At 34.9% G+C, this 23,661-nt stretch overlaps 2 protein-coding genes across 2 annotated transcripts; one reads left to right on the top strand and one right to left on the bottom strand.

Moving 5' to 3' along the window:
• Positions 1-482: 482 nt before the first annotated feature.
• On the bottom strand, positions 483-14,938 carry LOC125837316 (CDK5RAP3-like protein). The gene is made up of 10 exons (XM_049516460.1): positions 14,782-14,938; positions 14,552-14,686; positions 13,669-13,763; positions 13,487-13,581; positions 13,247-13,382; positions 13,002-13,154; positions 12,357-12,911; positions 11,917-12,125; positions 1,472-1,604; positions 483-735 (listed from the first exon to the last, which is right to left on the bottom strand). The coding sequence occupies exons 1-10, from the start codon at positions 14,840-14,842 to the stop codon at positions 613-615; spliced, it is 1,695 nt and encodes a 564-aa protein (XP_049372417.1). The 5' UTR covers positions 14,843-14,938; the 3' UTR covers positions 483-612.
• On the top strand, positions 5,239-6,790 carry LOC125837321 (uncharacterized). The gene is made up of 3 exons (XM_049516464.1): positions 5,239-5,937; positions 6,018-6,136; positions 6,224-6,790. Exons 1-3 carry the CDS (start codon positions 5,292-5,294, stop codon positions 6,638-6,640), a joined length of 1,182 nt encoding a protein of 393 aa, XP_049372421.1. The 5' UTR covers positions 5,239-5,291; the 3' UTR covers positions 6,641-6,790.
• Positions 14,939-23,661: the final 8,723 nt, after the last annotated feature.

The raw sequence follows: 23,661 nt of genomic DNA, 5'->3' as shown, positions 1-23,661 counted from the left end.
TTTTGAAAGAAAACCAAAGAGTTGGTATAAGGTCTCTCCCTACCGTATATAGCTAACTTGATGTTCATCTTTCTGCAATGGGATTGAATAGCAGTTGAAATGGTACAATCTGAACATTTAACTTCACACCATGGAATCAGATTCTTGAAGGGTTTGGTCTAGTGATAAGCGTGCAACTCATGATGCAAAAAAATACGAGTTAAAACATATATTATCCACTGAAAATGTGTTAACTAGCCCTCAAAATTTCTAGGTTATCAAGAAAAATAAAGTAGTTATCTCATCACCTTGATGCCTTCACAGAACCACCACGCAATCTACTTTGCACCATTGAAGAACATCTCAAACGAGCCTTTGACAAAGCTGAACTAGTCTCAATTGTTAGGATAAACATTTTGCGTTTATGAAATTGTAGTTTCGGCAGGAAATTGGTATTCCATGGGAGCACAAAACATTGATTTTTTATTTGTCTATTAGAGTACAAAGCAAGATAAATGTATTCTGATTATGTTTTTGCCAACATCAGGTTCAACTGTGTATTTCCAACTTGTACAGTATCAACAATAACAAAAACTACAAGATGTATAAGAGTTGCTCAAGCCTCTTCTAACACTAGCTACTAATCAACAATGTATTAATCTCTCCTATGATATTCACCGGCCGTCCATCAAACATGGATGAAAGTGTACTCTCACAAAGTTTCTTCAGTTCCCTGGTCTGGGCAAGAGCTGCTTCCTGCATAAGGAGACCAAAAAAAGAAAAAGCAAATAAAAAATTAAGGATCCAAGGGGGACTTCCTTTTCTTTTTTACAACAAAGGCATTCTACAAGTGAACAGCCGTAAGCAATGCTTTCAAGATCTCTACATGAGCAGCAAAAAATAACTTAGAAAAAGTATATCCCTTCCTGTAGTGAAGACTGAGGAGCAAGCAAGGGACTTCTGCTACGCTGTACTTAGCCACTATCTTATTTTCGGAGAAATGAATAAATATTACACAGGCTATTTCAAAGGCAGTCACACTGTTTGTCGAAGAGCATTCAAAACAGGTGCCTTTTTATGGGAGAGATAGGCATTCAGTAAAAAAAAAAACCAAAAAAACTGGAAAACAAACAAATATATTTATTACAAACTTACAGCATTGTGAAGTTCAGAAGATCTAATAGGAGTTACTGTCCTCGACAATATAGGAACGGCAAAGGTTGAAGTTTTAAAAGCACTCTATGTAAAGGTTCCATAGTTTACTTGGCCACTTCTCAGAGATCGGTAACATTTCAAAATCCGAGAAATAATCTTTATAAAATTATGAGAAGCTATAATACTTTAAGCTCAAAGTAGTCAATCTTCTATAATACTTTAAGCTCAAAGTAGTCAATCTTACTACTACTCAACGACTAACACGGTTTTCACATATATGCAACTACTGCAAATTACATTAAACAAAATTGGAAGGAAAATAAAATAAGAAACTCACTTGTTTTGGCCAGGATGAAGACATCGAATTCTGAAGTTCCATACGCCTACTAGACAAGTCCTTCAATCCGTCCTTTAACTTGGCTTCCTGATGCTTTTTCTCCTCCAAAGTGTTGACCAGCCGATCTAAAAATCTGAAATTTAAATAAATACAGCAGTCAGCATGCAACTTCCAACAAATATAGTTAAGTCTTCAATACATGAACTTCGTAGAATAACTATCTAAATAATAGTGTACAGCAATATTTCATAATGGTGACAAAAGAAGTGAGCTATTACACTATCAGATGTCAAATGGCACACTTTTTGATGCAAGCCGAGTTTCATCAAAACCTTACACAAGAAGCCGGGCAAAAGAGTTTGTAGACTTGTCATTGAATCGCTACCTTGGAGGCTTGATTGAGGGTTCTTGGAACAAAGGCATGAAGCTCGAGAACGTGCTAAACTGGTAGTACAAGGATCCATGTGAAAGACTACTCAAAGTAGGGAGAAAGAGGCTATGAATGTGAAAATGGTTATTCTTGAAATGCAAGCCTCTTGACTAAGCAGACCTTATTTCATTAAGGGTATTTATGTAATAGCTAGCTTAGACTAAAAATAATGGAGAATAGCTCCTTTAGACTTAGATTATTTTGATATGATGAATTATTATGAATTAAGTGTAACTCTAGAGAGTGTTTGAGGCTAAGGCCATAGTTGTTAGGAAATGTTGATGGGATTGCTTGCTTTTGAGGAACAATCCTCTTGAGAGTGTCTCTATAGATTAGGTGCTTGTTTGAATTCTTAATTGGAGGTTTTAACTTTAATATAGCTATTGTTGCCAATTAGTTTCTTGCTTGTACATCTTCTATCTTTACTTCCTTGTTCTTAGATTTTAGGGTTTCTTTTTTTTTTTCCGCAGCTCAATATTGTATCAATTGATAACAAGAGCTTGGATTAGATTTGTTTTTACAAATCTAGTCTTGGGAGTTCAATATTTACTAAAGATATAGAGCATGGTTGCAAAGAGAACAAAGGATACAATTTGGTCAAGTGGGCGACAGTTTTGCATAGAAAAGATAAAGGTGGCTTGGGCATCAGAAATTTGAGGAAGCATAACAACTGTCTTTTGATGAAATGGTTGTGGAGATACACTGAGGAGAGGCAAGCTTTGTGGAAAGATTTGATTAAATGTAAATATGGGGAGGATGGATTTTGGTGTAGTAACATAAGCACGGATGCTTATGGAGCGGGGGTTTGGAGAGCTATTAGAAACTTATGGCCCAAGTTAGAAGCAAATTTGCATATCAAGGTGGGGGATGGAAGGAGAACTAGATTCTGGTGGGATGTATGGATCAAACAAACCCCCCTAAAAGACCTGTTTCCTGATCTATTTATTTTGTGCACCAATTCTGAGGCAATGATCAGTGATTGCTGGATAGTACAAGGTTGGAATCTCTATTTCAGAAGACTTCTAAATGATTGGGAAATAGAGAGAGTAGCCAAATTGTTGGAGGAAGTGGGGGATTTTGCAGGCACCAATACTGACAATGATGTTGTTAGATGGTCACACAGTAAGGATGGGATCTTCATAGTTGGCAGGGCATATAAAAAGGAGTGCAACTCGCAAAGTAGCAGATACCAGAGTTCATGGAAAAATATCTGGAGGACTGCAGCACCAGTGTTGTAAAAAGCGCAAAAAAGCGCGCTTAAAGCGAGAAGCGAGGTGAGGCGAGGCCCCTGTGCTTTTATTTCGTGAAGCGAGGCGACATTGAAAAGGCGCTCGCTTCTACTGTAGAAGCGAGAAGCGCAGAAAAGCAAAAGCGTAAAAAAAGCGCGCTTAATTTGAAAAAGCGCTAATTAGGGTTTTTTTTTTTTTTGACAAGGTAACAGTTTAGGGTTTCTTTTTTTAAAAAATTGTAAGTTTTTTTTTTTTTTTTAATTGCTGAAATCCTTATGCGACTTAATATACTCTTTCACGACTTCAAATTCTTTTTTGGACTGCTCTTCTCCTTCTTCTTCTCTGCTGCGACTGCTCTTCTCCTTCTTCTTCTCTGCTGCGACTGCTCTTCTCCTTCTTCTCTGCTGCGTAAGTTCTCTTCTTCTTCTCTGCTGCTGTAAGTTTCTTCTTCTTCTCTTCTTCTTCTCGTCTTCTCTTCTTCTCTTTTTCTTTGCAACTGATCTGCGATTTTTTTTCTATTTTTGGTTGCTGCCAGGTTACCACTGCTGTAAGTTTTTTTTCTTCTTCTTCTTCTTCTTCTCCTCCTTCTCTTCGAGGTTGCTGCTACTGTTTTTTTTTTTTGGTTGCTGCTGGGTGTTATCTATATTTTTATTGCTGCATTTTTTTTTTCCAATTTCTGTTTGCTGCTCTGTTTTTCAATCTCTATTACTGACCTGCTTTTTTTTTCAATTAATATTACTGCTCTGTTTTTTCCAATTCTTTTGCTGCTCTGTTTTCTTTTTTATTTCTATATAGTAACTGTGATCAGTGATGTGTGTATGCTTGCTGCTCTGTTTTTTTTTTATTTCAAGACAGTGCGACTGCTCTGGTTGCTGCTCTTAAATCTTAATAGTCTTTATTTTTCTTACTTAGTAAATTTGTTGTTTTGTTACTAAGTGACACTTCTTTTTTGCTTGTAGTAACTAGTGAAGTTGTATTTTCTTATTCAAAATGTCACAAAAAAGGGATCCGGCTTGGGCGTATGGAACTCCTATGGGTAGTAACACAAAAGTTAAATGTAGCTTTTGTGATGTGACATACAATGGCGGAATATTTCGTCACAAAAAGCATCTTATCGGTGGCTATAGAGATGTTAAAGTATGCCCGAACGTCCCGGATAAAGTGAAGGAAGAGATCAAAGAATATTTGTTGAAGAAAAATGAGTTTAAAATTCAAATGAACCATGAAGCATCCATGGTTAATCTTGTTGATAATGATGAAATGGATGATGATGAAGTTGAAGTTAATATGCCAATGGGGCCTCCCTCAAAGCATCAAAGGATGCCTTCAAGTAGTGGGAGTGGGTCTTCCATCAATAGCACTATCAAGGGTCCTATGAATCTCTATTTCTCGCAAAAACCAAACGAAAAGAGAAAAGGTGGACCTATTGACTTAGAATCTTCTAGAAAGATTTTGAGGGATCGTGCTGTATCTGCTTTTGCTAGGTGGATGTATGATGCAGGGCTTCCTTTCAATTGTGTTAATTACACAGAGAGTTTTGGTGAATTCATTGAGGCAGTTGGCCAATATGGCCCTGGAATGAAGCCCCCCACCTATCATGAGGTAAGAGTTCCTTTTCTAAAAAAGGAGGTGGAAAAGACAAACAAGATAGTAGAAGAACATAAGGTTCAATGGAAAACATATGGTTGTTCCATTATGATGGATAAATGGACAGCAAGGAATGGAAAAATGGTCATTAATGTTTTGGTGAATTCTCCAAGAGGGAGTGTGTTTCTTGAATCTTATGATGCTAGTGACTCTTCTACCGATTCTAATAAGATGTTTAACTTGTTTGAGAAGACTATCATGAAGATAGGCAAGGAAAATGTGGTACAAGTTGTGACTGATAATGCAAGTGAGAACAAAAAAGCGGGTAACATGTTGAAGGGAGTGTTCCCACATATTTTTTGGACTCCTTGTGCTGCTCACTGTATCAACTTGATGTTTGGTGACATTTTCAAAGAAGCCCCGTATTCTACAGGTGAACTTGAGTCTTGATATTTAATTTTCTTTTTTAAACTTTGTTAGCTTCTTTACATTTTAACTACCATTTTTTTAAACAGTTTTTGGTAAGGCAGTTAAGGTACATGCTTATATCAATCAAAGGGCATTGTTGTTGAATATGATGAGGAGATACACAAAGCAAAGAAATTTGGTAAAACCCGCCAAGACAAGATTCGCAACAGCTTTTTTGACTTTGTATAGTTTTTATAAGCAAAAGAAAAATTTGAGAACTTTGTTTATGTCAACTGAATGGAATGAGAGTATCTATTCAAAGGAAACTCTTGGTAAAGAAGTTGCAAGACACATTATTAGTCCATTTTTTTGGAATGACGTTGTTCAAGCACTTAGAGTTGGTGGTCCTTTAATTCATGTACTTCGTATGGTGGATGGGGAGAAAAAACCACCAATGGGTTACATTTATGAAGCCATGGACAGGGCCAAAGAAAGTATTGAAAAGGCATTCAATTATGATACAAGGAAATATAAAAGTGTTTTTGAAATCATTGATGCAAGGTGGACAGATCAACTTCATCAACCTTTGCATGCAGCGGGACACATTTTGAACCCAGGGCTCTATTATAAAAATAATGACATGAAGACTTTAACTGAAGATGTGTGGCAGGGATATCATAAATGTGTTGAGAGGATGATCCCAGATAAAAATTTGCAAGACAAAATAGGGGAGGAGCTTGGTGTGTACATGAAAGCGGATGGCCTACTTGGAATTGAATCAGCCATTAGAGCTAGAACCTTAAGGTCACCAGGTGAGAATTTCATCTTTTAATTGTGTTTAAAGCTTCAACTTTTAAGTTATTACACATCTTTTAAAATAACTCTTCTACAGTTGAATGGTGGATGCAATATGGTCATAATGTCCCAAACTTGCAACAGTTTGCTATTAGAGTGCAAAGTTTAACTTGTAGCGCATCCGGTTGTGAGAGAAATTGGAGCGTGTATGAACATGTGAGAAACTACATTACATTATTACTAAATTAATAGGTATCTTAATCATCCTAAGTCCTCCTATTAATTCCTTTCTACTATGTGCAGATTCATAGTAAAAAGAGAAATAGGCTTGAGTTGACACGCCTCAATGATCTAGTGTTCATCAAATATAATAGAACATTGGCGCGTCGTTACAATGCTCGTAATACCATTGATCCAATTTTGTTGGATAGTATTGATGAGGCAAATGAATGGTTAACCGGAGCACCCCAAGATCACCAAGATGAAGAAGTGTATGAAGGAGAAAGTCTCACTTATGGTGATGTTTCTATGGCAAGTGGTGTTGAGGAGAATATTTATAGTTTTAGGGGGAGTACTTTAAGGGGCAATGAAAGAGGAGCTAGAGGTTCCAGTTCAAGTCGAAACCTTGTTGATGAGCCTTCTGATGATGAAGAAGATGATGACCAAGTAGAACCCTTGGTTATGGCACTTGAAGAGTTTGAGGATCTTGTTGAAGAATAGGAGTTTGATTCTTTTGTGATTTAATTATGTTTTTGATTTTTTGCTTTATATGTTATGACTTATGAGTATTATTGACTATCTATTTACTTTTAATCTAAGAATATATTACCTCTATTCAGTTATTTAATATTTTTTTATTTTTATACTAAATATCGCTTTACTTAAAAAAAGCGCGTGCTTCGCTTCTCGCTTCTCGCTTCTGTGAAGCGAGCCCTTGTCGCTTTTTTCCGCTTCTCGCTTCCCAAAACACTGTGCAGCACCAACAAAAGTTAAATGCTTTACTTGGCTGGTCATTAGAAAGGCATGCTTGACACATGAAGTCTTGAGGAAGAAAAGAAAGATCATACTTCCGTGGTGCTCTTTATGTGAAAAGACGGGGGAGACTAACAGTCACCTATTCTTACATTGTACTTTCACAGCACAAATATGGTCCATGTTTCTCAACTATTTAGAAGTGAAATGGACTATGCCCGAACATACAACTGATTTACTTAGTTGTTGGATCAGGAGAGGAGGTAGCAAGAGACAAAAGACAAAAGACCTGGTGGAATTTGATTCCACATTGCATTTGGTGGCCAGTGTGGAAGGAGAGGAATAGTAGGAATTTTGAAGATATATCCAATTCCATTCACAAGGTTAAATGGAATTGCATTGTATCTCTATACTTTTGGTGTAAAGAGATAGGATTAGAGGATTCAGATCAACTTTTAGAACTCTTAGGATCCTTGTAAGTATTATGCTTTTTGTTCTTTTCTGAATTTTTTAAAGGTCCCCAGCATATCCTTAATGCTGAAGAATACAATGTTTACCAATTCTCAAAACGATAGAGAGGAATAAGGAGTGAATGGTAGCAACTCTAGATTGGAAAAGGGAGAGGATGTGAGGAGTGAAGTGAGTGAGTTGCCAAAAACACCATCTAACCTAATTGCTTGTCCTTCCCTTTGTAAGAATTCTAGCGTAGGTATGAGCATGGAGAATGGGGGAATACAAACTCCCAACAAGAAGCCTACAATTAAGGATTTCATGGATTTGGTGGTCCATTGGATCAAGAGGTTTGACTTGCATGAAAACATGAGAGTGGAAGCTTCGCTTCAAGGTAAAGAACATCCTTCTTGTGATCCTCAAGATACCATAGCTAAACTTGATACTTTAAAATTTCTAATGAACTAAGCGTGAGTGGAAGCTTATCTTCGTTTGAGCCCAATGATTCTTTGCCACATAGTAATAATGTACTTGTTGAAAGTGTTCATACACTAATTGATCCTATTGATGACCAAATTGATTTTCTTGCAAGATCGATTTGTGTCCACCTAGGGTTGACACTTGTACTTTGAATGATAATACATTTTGTCATGTGATTCTTTACCATATAGCAATAATATCGTTGTTGAAAGTGTCATACACTAGTTGATCCTATTGATGACCTAATTGATTCTTCATGTAAGATCAATTTGTGTCCACCTAGTGTTGACACTTGTGATTTGATTGATAGAAAATTATCATGTAAACTTTGTGTTGATCAACTTGTTTGGGATTCTAGTTCGCTAATTGAGAGATTTTGTGATTTGATTGGTGAGCCTCAAGTTGGTCATGACATTGAAAAAGTTGGTCATTTGAAAGGGAGTGATTCTTCGAGCATATCTCTTGTTGAAGATCCTATTGCTTGTCTTGCTCATAAAAATCATGTGATTGAAACCTCATTGAAAGATGGCATTCGTCTTTCTTAGAATGAGATTACATACTTTAATTCTCCACCTTTGATTGATTATTCTCTTTAAGTACAATGCTTGTTTGATGATGATGAGATCACTCCTAGTGTAGTGTCTGGTGGTGTGAATTGTGATGATGATGTAGCTCATGTAGTTCTTATTGGGGGCTATACTTATATGATAACCCACCAGGGGATGTTGAAAAAAGAAGGTGCTTCTCACTTTCAAATTGATATTTATTCTTTGGATTGTCCTACTTTTTGAAACTGGTAACGACAATATATATATATATATATTAAATTACACCATAACAGTGCAAAAGACTTATCAAAATCTCAACCAAGCTTAGACTACTGCTTCACAAGGATCCTATCATATCACCTAGTGATTCAGCCTCCTAAGCATAGCTTTCTTTACACCAAAAATAAAACAAAGATATAGAATTCATCGTGATTTTCTCCACAAAATTATATCTGTCTTCAAAAGTCTATAGTTCCTCTCCTTCCAAATGGTCCACCATATGCAAGCATGGACAAGTTTCAAGTTTCCACCAATTTTTCTGACTAACTGTCCCATCATTCTGGTTCCAACATTTCAGCAAATCAACACTTGTTGCTGGCAGTGACCATCTCATTCCTACCATGTTCAAGAATAGTTGCCATAATTGTCCAGTAACAGGACAATGAATGAATAGATGACTATTATTTTCCCAGCAGCTCCACACAAAAAACATCTAGAACACAGTTGGAATCCCCTTATTTGAAGTTTATCATGTGTGAGACAAGCATTTCTTGCTGCTAGCCAAGAAAAGGATACCTCCTTAAAAGGAGCCTTCATCTTCCAAATAAATCTCCATGGCAACTGATTAGTTCACTGTCTGTGCCTAATAAGAATGTTATAAGCTGAGTTTACAGAATAAGTTCCTTTACTAGTGGGCTTCCATATAAGTGAATCTCCAGTGTCTTTGAACCCTTGGAATGATTCCAAGGTCTTGAAAAATTCAACAACTCTTTCCAACTCTCAATCATGCAGTAGCCTTCTAAAAGTAATATTCCATCCATGTACCCTTTTGCTGATTCCAGACTAATGTCTGGCATAGTGGCAATGCTAACGAATACAGGGAAGAGTTCCTTTAGAGGTCCATGCCCAAGCCAATAGTAATCTTACAAGTGAGGACAGCATGAATGAAGTTATTTTGTGTGACACATTTCTTTATTATCTATTTGCATATGATGATGCTCTTACTTGTGTTGAGTGTGTCTCTTATGTCTATGAGATCTAACGGGGTAGATGATTGTTGTCTTGACCATGATATGTGGAGGTCCTTTCGTTATGACCCCGGTGAGAATTCAAATTATTGTGATGTGATCAGTGTCACTTTGTAAGTGATTTTATCTTGAAATAGAGGATCAACTATGCTTTATGTCTCTTAGAACCAATGTGCTATTGCCTACTTGGTATTTTGACACCATTGGGATTTTCAGGAAGTTCTTATTTCATGATGGTGGGATTAGCCAAGTACTTTGCACTTCATGTGGGGATTTGTTTTTCATGAGTATAGTTGATGTTTGGTTATACCACAAGTGTGTACATTTTGGCATAGATGGTGGATTTGTTAGCACTTGTGCTAACCCTCATGCTATGAAGTCCTTGTTTTTGTTTGTCTTCCCTATGGTTTTGCTAGGTTTCAAGGAAGGGAGAATGATGCAAGCCAAGTATCAAAACCTTACACAAGAAGCCGGGCTAAAGAGTTTGTAGACTTGTCATTGAATCGCAACCTTGGAGGGTTCTTGGAACAAAGGCATGAAGCTTGAGAATGTGCTATAGTGGAAGTACAAGGATCCATGTGGAAGACTACTCAAAGTAGGGAGAAAGAGACTATGAATGTAAAAATGGCTATTCTTGAAATGCAAGCCTCTTGACTAAGAAGACTCTTAGGAGCCGTTTGGTAGGATGTATTAATTAAAATAGTCCTCTATTAAAATTTAGTCCACCCAATACAATGTTTGGTTGCACAATTAACTCAAACATACCTAATACATGGATAACTTAATACACCATATGTGGTCTTATCTAATACCAAGTATATCTAGGGATTTGCTAATACCAAGTTTATAATACTTGGATAAGACAACAAAATGACTGAACTTCCCCTCAACTTCTTTATATAGTCTTTTTTAACATTTCTTGTTGTCTTTATGAACTTGCAAGTTCTTTAGTGTTTTTTATTTTAATGTTACTAGGTAAGAAGATTCTATGAGAAAGCTATGTTGCTCGGACTCTTCAATAATGTCATGGGGAGCGTGTCGGATTCGTCAAAAGTAGTGTATTTTTGGAGAATCCAACATGGGTGCGGCATCGGAAGTGAAGAGTCCGAGCAACTTAGTGAGAAAGCAAAGGAGATCTTATTTTGGCTACTGTTTTTACTTTTTACTTGTTTTGGTGAGAGAGGAGGGAGGTAAGCCTTGGTCATGGATACTTAAAATAACTTCTTGTTGTTTTTGACTTGAGACTTCCTTCCGTGAATTAAATTTGTTAACCACTTTGTTTCAAGTTTTAAACTATAATGAATATGGTCTTGATAACATTCTTATTTCATAAAATAATATTGTTCGGCAGTTATCTATCCTTACACAATTACATGAAATAGAAAATCTCATAATAATTCAAGGGTATAATTGTATTGAAGCTTTTTTAGAGTTTTAAACTAAACACAAGATTAGCCTATTATTAGGTGGGAAACAATGAACCAAACGCTTGATAAAAATAATCCCTGCATTACTAATCCCTGCATTATTAATCCCTGCATTACTAATCTTTGTACCAAATGACCCCTTACTTCATTAAGGGTATTTATGTAATAGCTAGCTTAGACTATAAATAATGGAGAATAGCTCCTTTAGACTTAGAGATTATTTTGATATGATGAAGTCTCATGAATTGAGGCAACTCTTGAGAGAGTTTGAGGCTAAGGCCATAGTTGTTAGGAAATGTTGACGGGATTGCTTGCTTGAGGATCAATCCTCTCAAGGGTGTCACTATTATAGATTAGGTGCTTATTTGAATTCTTAATTGGAGATTTTAGCTTTAATATGGCTATTGTTGCCAATTAGCTTCTTGCTTGTATCTATCTTCTATCTTTACTTCCTTGTTCTTAGATTTTAGGGTTTCTTTTGTTTTTCCGCAATTCAATACTGTATCACTCTTCATCAGCGAATAGATTACTAAACCTATCTACAGTTTAAAGACAAGGATAGATTGGGGGCTACCAAATATATTTCACATCCATAGATATAGATAAGGGAAATATATCATTCATAATAGGTTTAATGTGTTACTTTAATACATGATGTTTGGTAGAACTTTCCTTTATAAAGAAGTAGAACCACTTTGGAACAAAGGAAGTATACAGTGGAAATGTCCTCATCAAGGTTTGCACTTGAGTCAATAAAGAGCACATGTGGCATGCAGATTAAAGAACTTAGCATGTCAAAACAATTTGAAAAAGGAAGAAAATTTAAACTTGCTCAAGAAACAAAATTCATGGAATCCATAACTTATAAGTACCTTACGGAGTTGAGGATCATGATCATATCCCTTGTTTTCCTATTTGTAAGCAATGAAATTGCTGAGGAAACGTCAGATAGCAGTGTCTGAATTATATCAGAAGAGTACTGCTGCAGAACAAGTGGAGCAACTGCCTGGACTTGATGTTGTAAAGACGTAGTATCTTCGTTCCTTAGCTCAATTAACCGTTGATTCAAGAAGGCTTTCACCTGATGCTCAAGCATCAAACAGAAGTTCAGATGTCAGAAACCATCAAACCCGCCAGGCCAGATGACTCAACAGAAGACATTGGAAGTCCAAATGGCCGATAATGTAATAAAGCCGCCTAAGTAGTAGACCCTATTTCCAGAGCAAAAGGTGACAAACTACTGCCAAACAAAGTAAAAAACATCTAAAAGACACTAGTCATGAAAAAAAAGGATGATACCATTCATACAGACCTCAAATAAGTCATCAAGTATCTTATTCCTGTATTCTGTCTCCAGTAGAGGACTCCTGTCATGGATAGCTACTGGGTCGGCAGTTAAATTATTTTGAAGAGAGTGCAATTCCGCAGCATTATTTTGTGAGCTGTCTTTATCAATCACATCAACTTGAGGATTGTCAACACTTATATCCCAAGATATTTCTGATGCAGAGACCTCAGGAGCAAGGAATCCTTCTTCCATTGAGATCTGATGAGATTTTACATCATCTTTACGAGGAGATGACATAATATAGCTAGCATTAACAATCTCATAGGGACCCAAACCATTTCCATTTTCTTCTGTTTCTTCCACGGTGCTAATGTCCCAATCAATTTGAGAGCTATCTAAAGTAATATCCCAGTCAATCCCATCAGCTACAATGTCAGTTTCTACAGTTATTTGACTTAAGCCATTATAGCCTGCTTGAGCATTCATAACTTCCAGAACTTCAGTGCTAACAGAGACATCAATCGCTGGGGGCCTTTCACGAGCACTTCTCAGATTTGATAACACAACTGCTACTGTTTTCTGCAACCAGAACATATAACTTTAGTAAAACATTCTACATAAAACTTTGATGTTGCACTAACAATGGATTAAGGGAAGTTCATCGCATACATCCTTTTCTGTATGAGCATCTTTGACGAAATCTGAGTAGAACTCAATAGCCCGTGAGACAGAATCACCAGTAAGTACTTCCAAGATTCTGCTAAATGTACTTGGAAGAGATATAGTGGAAGTTTCCAAAAGTTCTGACCTCACATTTATTCCCTGAATAGAAGAGAAAAGTCAATATATTCTAAATGGAAAGAAAAATGAAGAAAAAGGCTACATGAAAAGAATCGAGTTAAGCAAACTAAAACCTGCAGGCCCAACTCTTGACAAGCCTCTACATATTTAGATGCCGAAAGAGCTGCATTTCTTTTTATATCTGCTTCCTTGCGCTCCAACTCAGCTAGTTGCTGCTGTGTTTTCTGAATCTGCTTCTTATGATAGGGGCTACAAAACAATTATACTGCTATTATACATCTTGACAGAAAATTACTACAGTCCAATCATAACTCAATTGTTTTTGCATAGAGTGATAAAGTTAGTTAATTTACATCTCATAGTTAACATTTTGAACCATAATCTGAGCGGCTTCACCAAGAAAAATGTATTCCTTCTCATAGGCACGCACTATTGCTTCCCAAACACCCTGTCAAGAGTCGAAATAAAACCTTTATTGGAAACAAACACACATACATATTGAGAGAGAGAGACAGACAGAGGAAGTTGGTCTTACAGCATCACCTGAAAGCCGACCAAAAATATTACGGCTTTCTTGAGTTGACTTCAGAAGAATCTCATATGTTTTTTTGGCTTCCAAATAACCGATCCCTGAAAATTAATATTTAATCAGTAGACATTTTACACTCTGCAAAAGTATAGTGTAGAAAAGATCCTCTTCAGAACCACAGAGAATTGATGCAACAAAACTGTCACTCGATGGTACGCCAGTAGATGAAATTTCCACCAATTTCTGTTTTTATTTTCTGACAAGTAAAATTTCCATCAAATGATAGCAATTAGGCCTATGAAGGGGGGCATATAAAAGGTCAGAAGCGAACAACAAACATATTTAAAATCCTTCAAATGTCATCCTCCTCCTGGTTTTAGTAACACAAAAAAACAAAATAGGTTCTTAAAAAACCAGAAGATGTATGCCTATCCAAAACTGTAACAATTTTCAGTTCTTAACAAAATAATTTTGTTCAAAGAGAATACAGTTACATTTCCATATATATATTCAGGTTCTCAAAGAACTAAGATTGCCTGTTTTCGTTGATGTTATAGAATAGATCGAACAAACAAATTATGGGCTTATGTCACTTCAAGTTCTAGAGTTGTTCAGGCAGTTTACAGATGAGTTTGGAAGTAGACTAATTATAGAAAATTAACACAATTGATACTATTTAAGACAGCCGCAACATGATAATGAGCACAGATGTAGGACTTAAAAGCATAATTTTACAAGCCTGAATTTGATTGCATAAAAACAAACTAATGATACTATTTAAGATAGCCGCAACATCGACATGATGATGAGCATATATGTGTAGGGCTTAAAAGCATAATTTTACAAGCCCTGAATTTGATTGCATAAAAACAAAGGAAAAGAAGTAAACCTTCAATATCAAGAGTGTGGAAGTAAGGATCAATGTCTTTAGGCAGCGAAGCAAACGACGTCGTAATCTTAGCTCTAACGGCGGCAAGTCGTTTCCGCCAATCGGCCGAAATTCTCTTCCGATCAACCAGCCACTCTTCATGAGAAAAATGGATATACAGAAAATAAAATAAAAAAATTTAGACTGAAAAAACGCAACTTTATCCAAAGTGTTTATTTGTTGATATTTACCTCCGAGGCGAGCGAATGCTATGTCGATTGGAAGATTGCGAATATCTTCTTCCTTCTGCATTTCGCCCAAAAATATTCACCGGAGTTTCCCAAACAAATCGGCCGATATGCTAACGTGCGCGATGGAGTTGTCAACTCTCCCCCAAAGTGAGATAATGGGTTGGATAATAATCATGAGCCTAAACAAAGCCCAACAGAAAAAAGGTCTTTTTGGGCCTTGCAGACACATTTTCGAAAAAGACAAAATGGCACAGCATAACACCCTATAAACTGAAGGACTAATTACTTAAGTGGATCCCTTTTAAAAAATAATTACTTACTTTAAATATATTCTTTAATTATTACCATTTATAGCAATATATAACAATATTATATATTTTATTAGATTTGTCTCTCTCTTGCCTCTTTCTCCCTTTTCTCTCTCGCTCTTTCTCCCTTTTTTTTCTTTATGTTGTTCTTTCTCTTTTGTTTTTCTTTTTGCTGCTTTTTTTGTTGCTCTTTCTCTTACTTTTTTTCCCTTTCTCTCTCTATTTTCTTTTGTAGAGTAGTTAATGATTCGTAGACTAAATAAAATTTGTATCAATAATTAATTAATTAGGCAAGTAATCTAATCGTAACAAATGAAGAGACATAATAAATTGCAAAATGAATTAAATTTATTTTGATGAATACAACCCAATGTATACCAATGAATTCCAATCTCAATTTAAATTAAAGTATACAAGTTTATTATGTGAATACAAATCACTGAATACACGATGAATACAAACTAATGTATACATAATGTAGTTACCGTATACATAAACAAAATCACATGTACAATTAATGAATAAAATTTATATATGTATCATATTAATCTCATTCTTGTATTCATTATAGTAATATGTATAATTGATGGTAATATTCTTATGTATACAATATAAAGTTTATGTACACATGCTACAATTATTGTATACATCGATAAAATTTACACGTCTATTTTTATAAATATTTTTTTGTGTATATGTATTTTTTTTATGTATACATTATGTAATTGCAACTTTAATTATTGTATAATTTATGCATATGTATTATTACAGTTTCTAACAAAATGCCATTTAATATTATTTGATTAATTATTGTCGACTATGTGATAATTAATACACGTTAGAGCATTAATAATACATTTTCTTACCTTAAAAAAAGTAGTCACAATCTTTTAATAAGTTATTTAAAGAATTTTAAAAAATTCATTCCTTAAAAGTTGGTGTAACCTTTTTTTAATGGGTTAATATATATATATATATATATATATATATATATATATATATATCACTTCTTAAAAGTAGGCAATCAGTTTTCTAATAAACTAATTATTGTTGATTGGTAAAAAAAACAATTCATAAAATTACAATCAAATATATCTTTATGTTTCTGTAAATTGTGTTACTATTTTTTTTTAAATAGACGATTAAATAAAGTTGAGTTTAAGAATTTAAAGAAATTGAAAAGCTAACTTCCTTAATTATAGGAGTTAAAAACAAGAAAGAAAAAATAATCCCACATCTCCTTAATTAATGCGGGTTGGTTGCACACGATAAAAAGAAAAAAACTATAAAAAGTTGGTTTTATTTCTTTTAGGCTAATACGTGCTAATTTTGTTTTAGGTTATTAATTGCTAATTAATATTGGGCTATATATTGCCAATTATATATAATAGTTGTATGTCTGTGTCAACTCCTCTTGGAAAAATGGTTTCTTGAATATGTAACTTTTAATAAATAATTACTGATTTTAGTAATATTTTTTTATTTATTATCATTTATAGCAATAGGGAAAAGACATAAATTCACCCTTCAACTTCTCAGTTACACGCTTAAACCATCATGCCGACCTATTACACACCTTTATTGTTTAAAAATTATTTTTTTACCCCCTAAAACTAACGTGGCAAAAAATAAGAAAAGAAAAGTGTGTTTGATAGTAAATAAAGTAAAAATAAATAAAAAAAAATCTTCTTTCTATTACCACCCTACCCCCACCCTCCACCCCCCACTTCACGCCTCTTCTTCTTCACACACAATTGTCTTCTTCTTCTTCTTCTTTATTTTTAAAAAATTATTTTTCCACCCAATTTTCATCCACCTCACTATACCTCCACGAATATCTTCTCCCCCTACCCCTCATCATATCCTATTTTAATGTTTATTCGATTTCACCATTTTCATTATATTTGATTTTTCTCTTCGGCTTTATTGGTGGTTGATAAAATTGATGATTAAGTTTAAAAAACTAAAATATAATGATGGATTTGTTGGTGAGGGGTGGCAAAAAAGTGGGAATTGAAGGTGGTGGAGAAGAAACAATCAATATTAACAATGATGGTAGTGATATTTGGTGGTGGGTTTGTACGTTTTGATGGTGATGATTTTGTTTATGGGTGTCAAATTTTGTGGTGGATCTTTATAACTTTTGTGGGGATAATGGTGATAGTATGATTTCGATGGTGGATTTCATCGTAGGTGGTGAAATTTGTGGTGACTATTTTGATTTTCATGGTGAAATATATTGATTTGGTAGTAATATGGTGGCAATGGTAGTGGTTTCATGGTGGTGTTCATTGAAGAAGAAACAATTGAATGACATGGAGAATTTTAGTCAAAATTTGACATGGCATCTGATTTGGCAACGACATGGCATTGATATGGCGCAAGTGTGATACACGTCTCATTGTGAGAGTGGTGCTACACAACTCAGGAGTACACAAAATCACCATTTAGTAGCAGAGGTGTGTAATAGGTCACCATATTAGTTTAAGCGTGTAACTGACTTTTTGAGAAAAGTTCGGGAGTGAATTTATGCCTTTTTCCTATAGCAATATTATGATAAATCTATAATATGTATTAAAAGTGAATTATGTATGCAATATATATGTATTGTAATTGTTTTAAAATATATTATGCTTGTTTGGTAAGAAATTGACACATTGTATTATAAGTGTATAAAAAATGTGTGTAAATGTATTATCCATCAATAAACTTGTATTATCCTTCAAGAAATTGACACATTGTATTATACACGTATTAAAAGTGATTAAGTGAAAAAAATGTTATTGTTATAAATGGTAAAAATATTTTCTTAATATAGTATATTTATGTAAGTTTCCCTATTTTACAATGTTGATTTAAGATATGAGAAAATTTTATAGATAGTTGAGAGATCAAATTTAATAACTTTTCTTAGCTATGGTTTGTCTAATTATGCTTCATATTCAGTGGCGGATCTAGAATTTAAAGGTTGTGGGTGCTCATTTCCTTTAACATAAAATAGCTTGCAATCACACAATATAAATATATAGCTACTCGAATTTGTCAATAAAAAAGTACTCCCTCTGTCCCATTTTATGTGAGGTAGTTTGACTCGGCATGAAGTTTAAGAAAGGAAGGAAAACTTTTAAAACTTGTAGTCCAAAATGAATGATAGAAATTTGTGTGACTGTAAATCATTTCATTAAGGGTAACATAAACATTTTATAGTTAAATTGTTACTTAGCATAAAAATGTGTCATTCTTTTTGGGACTGACTAAAAAAGAAAACAAGTCATATAAATTGGGACAGAGGGAGTAAATGATAAAACAATGATGAATATTATCGTCACAAAAATAACTTATAATCACGGGTCACAATGACGTAGTAGTAATATTACTATTATAAAAAGTAACTTCTAGTCTTAAAGTCATAGTTGTGCTCGACAACTTTTCATATGTTGAAAACGATGAATAATAATATCATTGCTAATGATTGTGAATATCTTACACTCAACACAACAACCTAAACAACCATTCAAAAATTCATCACCTAAACTATTACGAGTTCATTTTTGATGTACTTCATGGATGAAAAAGTTTGTTCCACAGAAGCAGAAACAACAGGAAAAATGAGAGTCAACTTGATAAGAAAATAAACAAGTGGCCAAGTTTGATGCAGATTTAACATTACCAATACTTTAGCAAGGTCACTAAGTCCCTTCGAGTTGAAGAACATCTTGTCAGAACCACGAGCATAAACTATAAAACTATCAAGCTAACAATTGAGATCTCGAAGCTTATTGCTATCAAACTCATTCATATAATACTCAGTCAATCCCATTATCCAACTTTTATCAAAACCACCCATGAATCAACTAGATTCAAGCTAGCCATACCAAGAAGTAGGTCATTACTCACAACATCAAAATGATTATTAAGCTCTTGAAGATGCAAATTAATAACAGCATAAAAAATTTCAACGCGCAAATAATGAGAATATACATCAAGAGATTTATGCTTGGACTTTCCTGAGAAGTAACCACCATTCAACTCCAGAATTATTATACCATCATGATTATCACAAAAAGATGATACATCACCCATTAATGAATCAAAATAATTATTTCTCATATTTTGTAATCGTTGCTTTGTAAGAGCAAGAAATCTCATAACATTGACAATATCTTGATCCATCTTTCATAATGAGGAGCTCGACTCAGTTGTCATCATTAGAACTTTCCACATCAACTGCAACATAAAAGCAAAATCAAATTTATTAATCATACTCACAAGACTTTTAGCAACAAGTCTGTCAGTATAATTTGAACACTCACGTCCGGTAAATTCAAATACATGAATAACTGATGAAGATAGAACAATAAGGTTATCCAATGTTCTATAATGAGAACCCAATGAGTATCACTTGGACGTTAAAGCCCACTTTCTTGGTTTAATCCTCGATTATAGTATGCACTTCACTTGATATGAGCAATTCTTCTAACTTTTCAGCTTGATGTTTTCGAAGTAAATTTCTGCGCTTAAAATATGCTCTAACAATATTTAGCACATTAGTAACTAAAAAAAATTCCATTTACATTTGAATCCTTCTTTGCAAGGGCAACAAGTGTTAACTGTAATTGGTGGTCAAAACAATGAATGCAATATGCCGAAGAAGTCTCATTCAAAATCAAAGTCTTAAGGCCATTTAGTTCCCTCTGCATGTTGCTAGCTCCATCATAACTTTGTCCACAAATTTGGGATGAACTTAATGAGTGATCTGAAAGAAAATGGTAGATTGCCTCCTTTAATAAACGAGCATATGTATCACTAACATATATAATGCCAACAAATCACTTTATTAATTCACCTTCTTTGTTAACATATCTCAGAACATGTGTCATTTGTTCCTTGTGTGATATATTCTTCGATTCATCAACTAATATTCTAAAATAATCTCCATCTAAGTCTTCAATGATAGCTTTGATTGTTTCTTTAGCACAAGAATGAACAATTTCCATTTGAATACTTAGGGAACACATCATTTCATTTTTAGGGGCATTTTCTTAAATAATGCTTCCCACATCTTGATCAATATCTCCATACCATTTAAAAAGTTTAAGAAAGATACCTTTATTTCAAGAAGATCGATTTTCATCATGCCGACAAAATGATAACTCTAGTCTCAACAGAAATTGTCACATCCGAGTCTATACCCTGGACGTGGCCGACACTCAAGAGCCATTGCTGGTTTCCAAGTGAACCCTCATCCTGACTGACTACAAGCGGAAGACTAACTTAAGCATGCAAAAGCTTAAAAACTGAATTCAATTCAAATACTAAACTTTAAAATAATCTAAACAATACTGAATAGATAACTCTGAATAAAATAGTATATTCAACTCACCATAAATAGGCAACTTATGTCTTCAAAACATTTAACAAAATAAATGAACAGGCTTCGGAAACTCTACTGTCTATCTATAAAGCCTCTAACTGACAAAGATGGAAGTCGAGACAAGACCCACGACATCCTAACAACTAATATAACTGAAAGTACAAGTGGAACCCTCCGAAAGTAAGGAGGCTCACCATAGCTAACTCGAACTGCATGTGGTATCAACGAAGCGTTTGTTGATGATCCTGAGTACCTGTGATTAACGTTTCAAGGACATTTCATACAATTCTAAGTGTCAACGATCGCTAGTCAGTATAATAACCCAACTAAATGAGTTGGGGTCGAATACCACAGGGAGTGGTAAGTGTTTAAGATTCAATAGGAAAGTACAAATATGCTCAAATCAGCCATAAAAATAGACATTTACGAATAAAAATATAATTCAAATTAAGGGGTGACACGAATGTCAAATAACAGGGGGTTTTGGTTTTAATTATCAACTATAACAACAACAAATAATACGGAATAATAATAATGAGATGAGTTCTTGGGATGTGATTCGATTATAGGCCAATGTAGACAAATGGGTAATTGCAACTGTTAGAAAATATCTGTAAATTAGTGAATAACCTAGACTATAGAGGGGGTAAACTTTCTCTCGAACAATTTACCCCGAATCAAGTCAATTTCTCTCGAACATCGACAAACATATAAAATAAGAATAACCTACGCTTTAGTCCATTCACTCTTTCGAGCTGAATGTGTGGAAAAAGGTTTAGGATTCACTCTTTCGAGCTGAACCCATGACAACCCAATACCCACAAACCATCAATCAATAATCTTAGTTTCAAAATCTCTCTCTCGAGCAGGCCAAAAACATGAAGGTAGAATTGCATTTGCAACTACAATTCTTTAATTTAAACCACAATTAATGATTGAAATCACTTCTAAACAACATTTAAACTAAGAATTAGCAATACCCATAAACTAAATGAGCCCATAATCACATAAACAGAATTAGCAAGAATTGGGGTTTTAGCTAGACATCATTAAAAGATAAAAATCGTTACCAAATTGTGTTTCCATCAACTGGGTACAATTAATTTCGTCTTTACAAAGGTCCAAATTGATGAATCTCAAAGACCCACTTCTAATTTCTCGAAAATGGAAAACTTCAATTCTTCAAAGCTAAGGAAAACTTGTCTCCAAAATCAAAGTTCAAACTGAAAATTAATTCTACAGATTGTTCAGAATAAAAATTGATCTAAGATAAGATACTAAACTAAATGTTCAAAAACGTATTTATAGTTGCCAAAAATATGCTACGAAGGACCATTCAGCGCAGTAAGTCGGGCTCGCCGATCAACTCGGCGATCCACCCTATGGTCAATTCCATCGCCTTTTTACCTTGGCCTTCAGCATTCTTCCAGGTCTGTAACTTTGGGCAATCTAATACTGCATCGCGAAACCACTCGTCGATCCGCCAACTGCTTCTTTCTCTCACCAACTTGATTTCCTCATTCAGGGCTTGGCACACTGGAACTTTAGGCGGTCAAATGGCCACTTGGTGACTCGCCTAATGGACTTGGCGATCACCAAGCTCTCTTTTCTTCCTTCTTTCAGCTCGCTTTGTTCCTTTTTGCAAATTAGTGTCCATGCTTAGTTCCTCAATCCAAATACCTGGAAATCAAGGATTTTACATCAGTTATTGGCACCAAATAATTATTTGAGGACACTAAATCTATCCAAATAAGTCCCTAAATGAGTCCAAATCTTGGACTCATCAACACCCCCAACTTACACTTTTGCTTGTCCTCAAGTAAAACTCAAGTTCAGTAGTTCAAGAAGGATGTCTAAAACAGTGCTACACAAGACTCAATAATGACTGCACACGACAAGGCTCAACTTACTAATGCAAGGGTCAATTGTGCACTCAAAGATTCAAGTTGTGACTCACCATTACCAAAGAATCTCAAGCTCACAATACTTGCTTCAAATGCAAGTTCAAGCTCAACAAAGGTACTCAAATGCCCTCACACAACGAATGATTCCATATTCACATACAATGGTTCAACAATTAATAGCTCCAGAATCACATGCAACTCTCACACTCACAAAGATGAACACATGTATGACTTCTAGGTTTGCCCTTATTTTCCAATCAACACTTGTTTCAACTCACTCAAGATAAAAAAAAGGTCTTTTCAAGGCTTGTAACGGGGCTAACTGTAAAGGTATGGCCATTTAGGCTTAGTGGCTGCTATCCTCATGAAATGTGGTATGAACAAAACTTTCTTTCCTTTTCTTCATTATTCTGATTCATGCTCGAAATTCACCCCATTATTCACTTTCCATGGAATACCGGACACCCCATTTCTCTTGTACTTTCACAAACTTATTTCAAAACTTTTTCATTCTTTTTCTTTTTCATTCTTCTTTTCTTTTCTTTTTCTTTTTTTTGTATGGAGGGGTTCCATCTTTTTCACAACCATGGATCAAAGGGGACTTCTTTGCACTTCTTGATTTACCTTCTCTTTTCACCACACCCCCAACTTAGGCTTTTGGTCTAAGTTGGCTATTCAAAAAAACCACAAATCATGAGGATTATGGGTGAATGGATAAAGAAAGGTCACAATTTCATCAAGTTTCTTCCAAGAAAAAGGGTAAGGCTCAAAAGGTGTTCAAGCAAAGTTTACACACTCACAAGGTAGGCCACAAAAGAGGTATAATGTCAAATTGTTTCACTCTTTAGAATTGTTGCTTAAGTTCATTTCAAGATCTTGCATCACTTAGTCAACTGAACCAACGGGGCAAATTCTAGATGTCATCACACAAGGTTCACGGTAAGCTCATCACACAAGGCATTGACACCAATGTCAAATAAGACTCTACACTTTTGCTAGTGTGCAACGTTCATCACAAGAGACTCAATTTGATAATCGGCTAGTCACAACGAGATGCAAAGAGTTCACATATTGCCTATGCAACTTCATTTGGCCTCATCGTAGCCTCACATTCATGTTTGTTCGATTGAGAGCACTATTCAAGTCATCGATATTGATCACAATCGACACTCAAATTTGCAGAAGAACAACCACAATTAAATACACAAGAGGTGGCAAATTTTTTCAGAAGGGTCTAAAAATCATTTACATTCAAAATAAGGAGCCACAAGCTCAAACATCCACAAAAAATAGT

The sequence above is a fragment of the Solanum verrucosum genome, unplaced genomic scaffold (assembly GCF_900185275.1).
Source record: "Solanum verrucosum unplaced genomic scaffold, falcon-dt-bn FXZP01000130.1, whole genome shotgun sequence".
Classification (NCBI taxonomy): domain Eukaryota; kingdom Viridiplantae; phylum Streptophyta; class Magnoliopsida; order Solanales; family Solanaceae; genus Solanum; species Solanum verrucosum.
The sequence above is the reverse complement of the archived record's forward strand: the minus strand, read 5'-3'. Positions and strand labels throughout refer to the sequence as shown.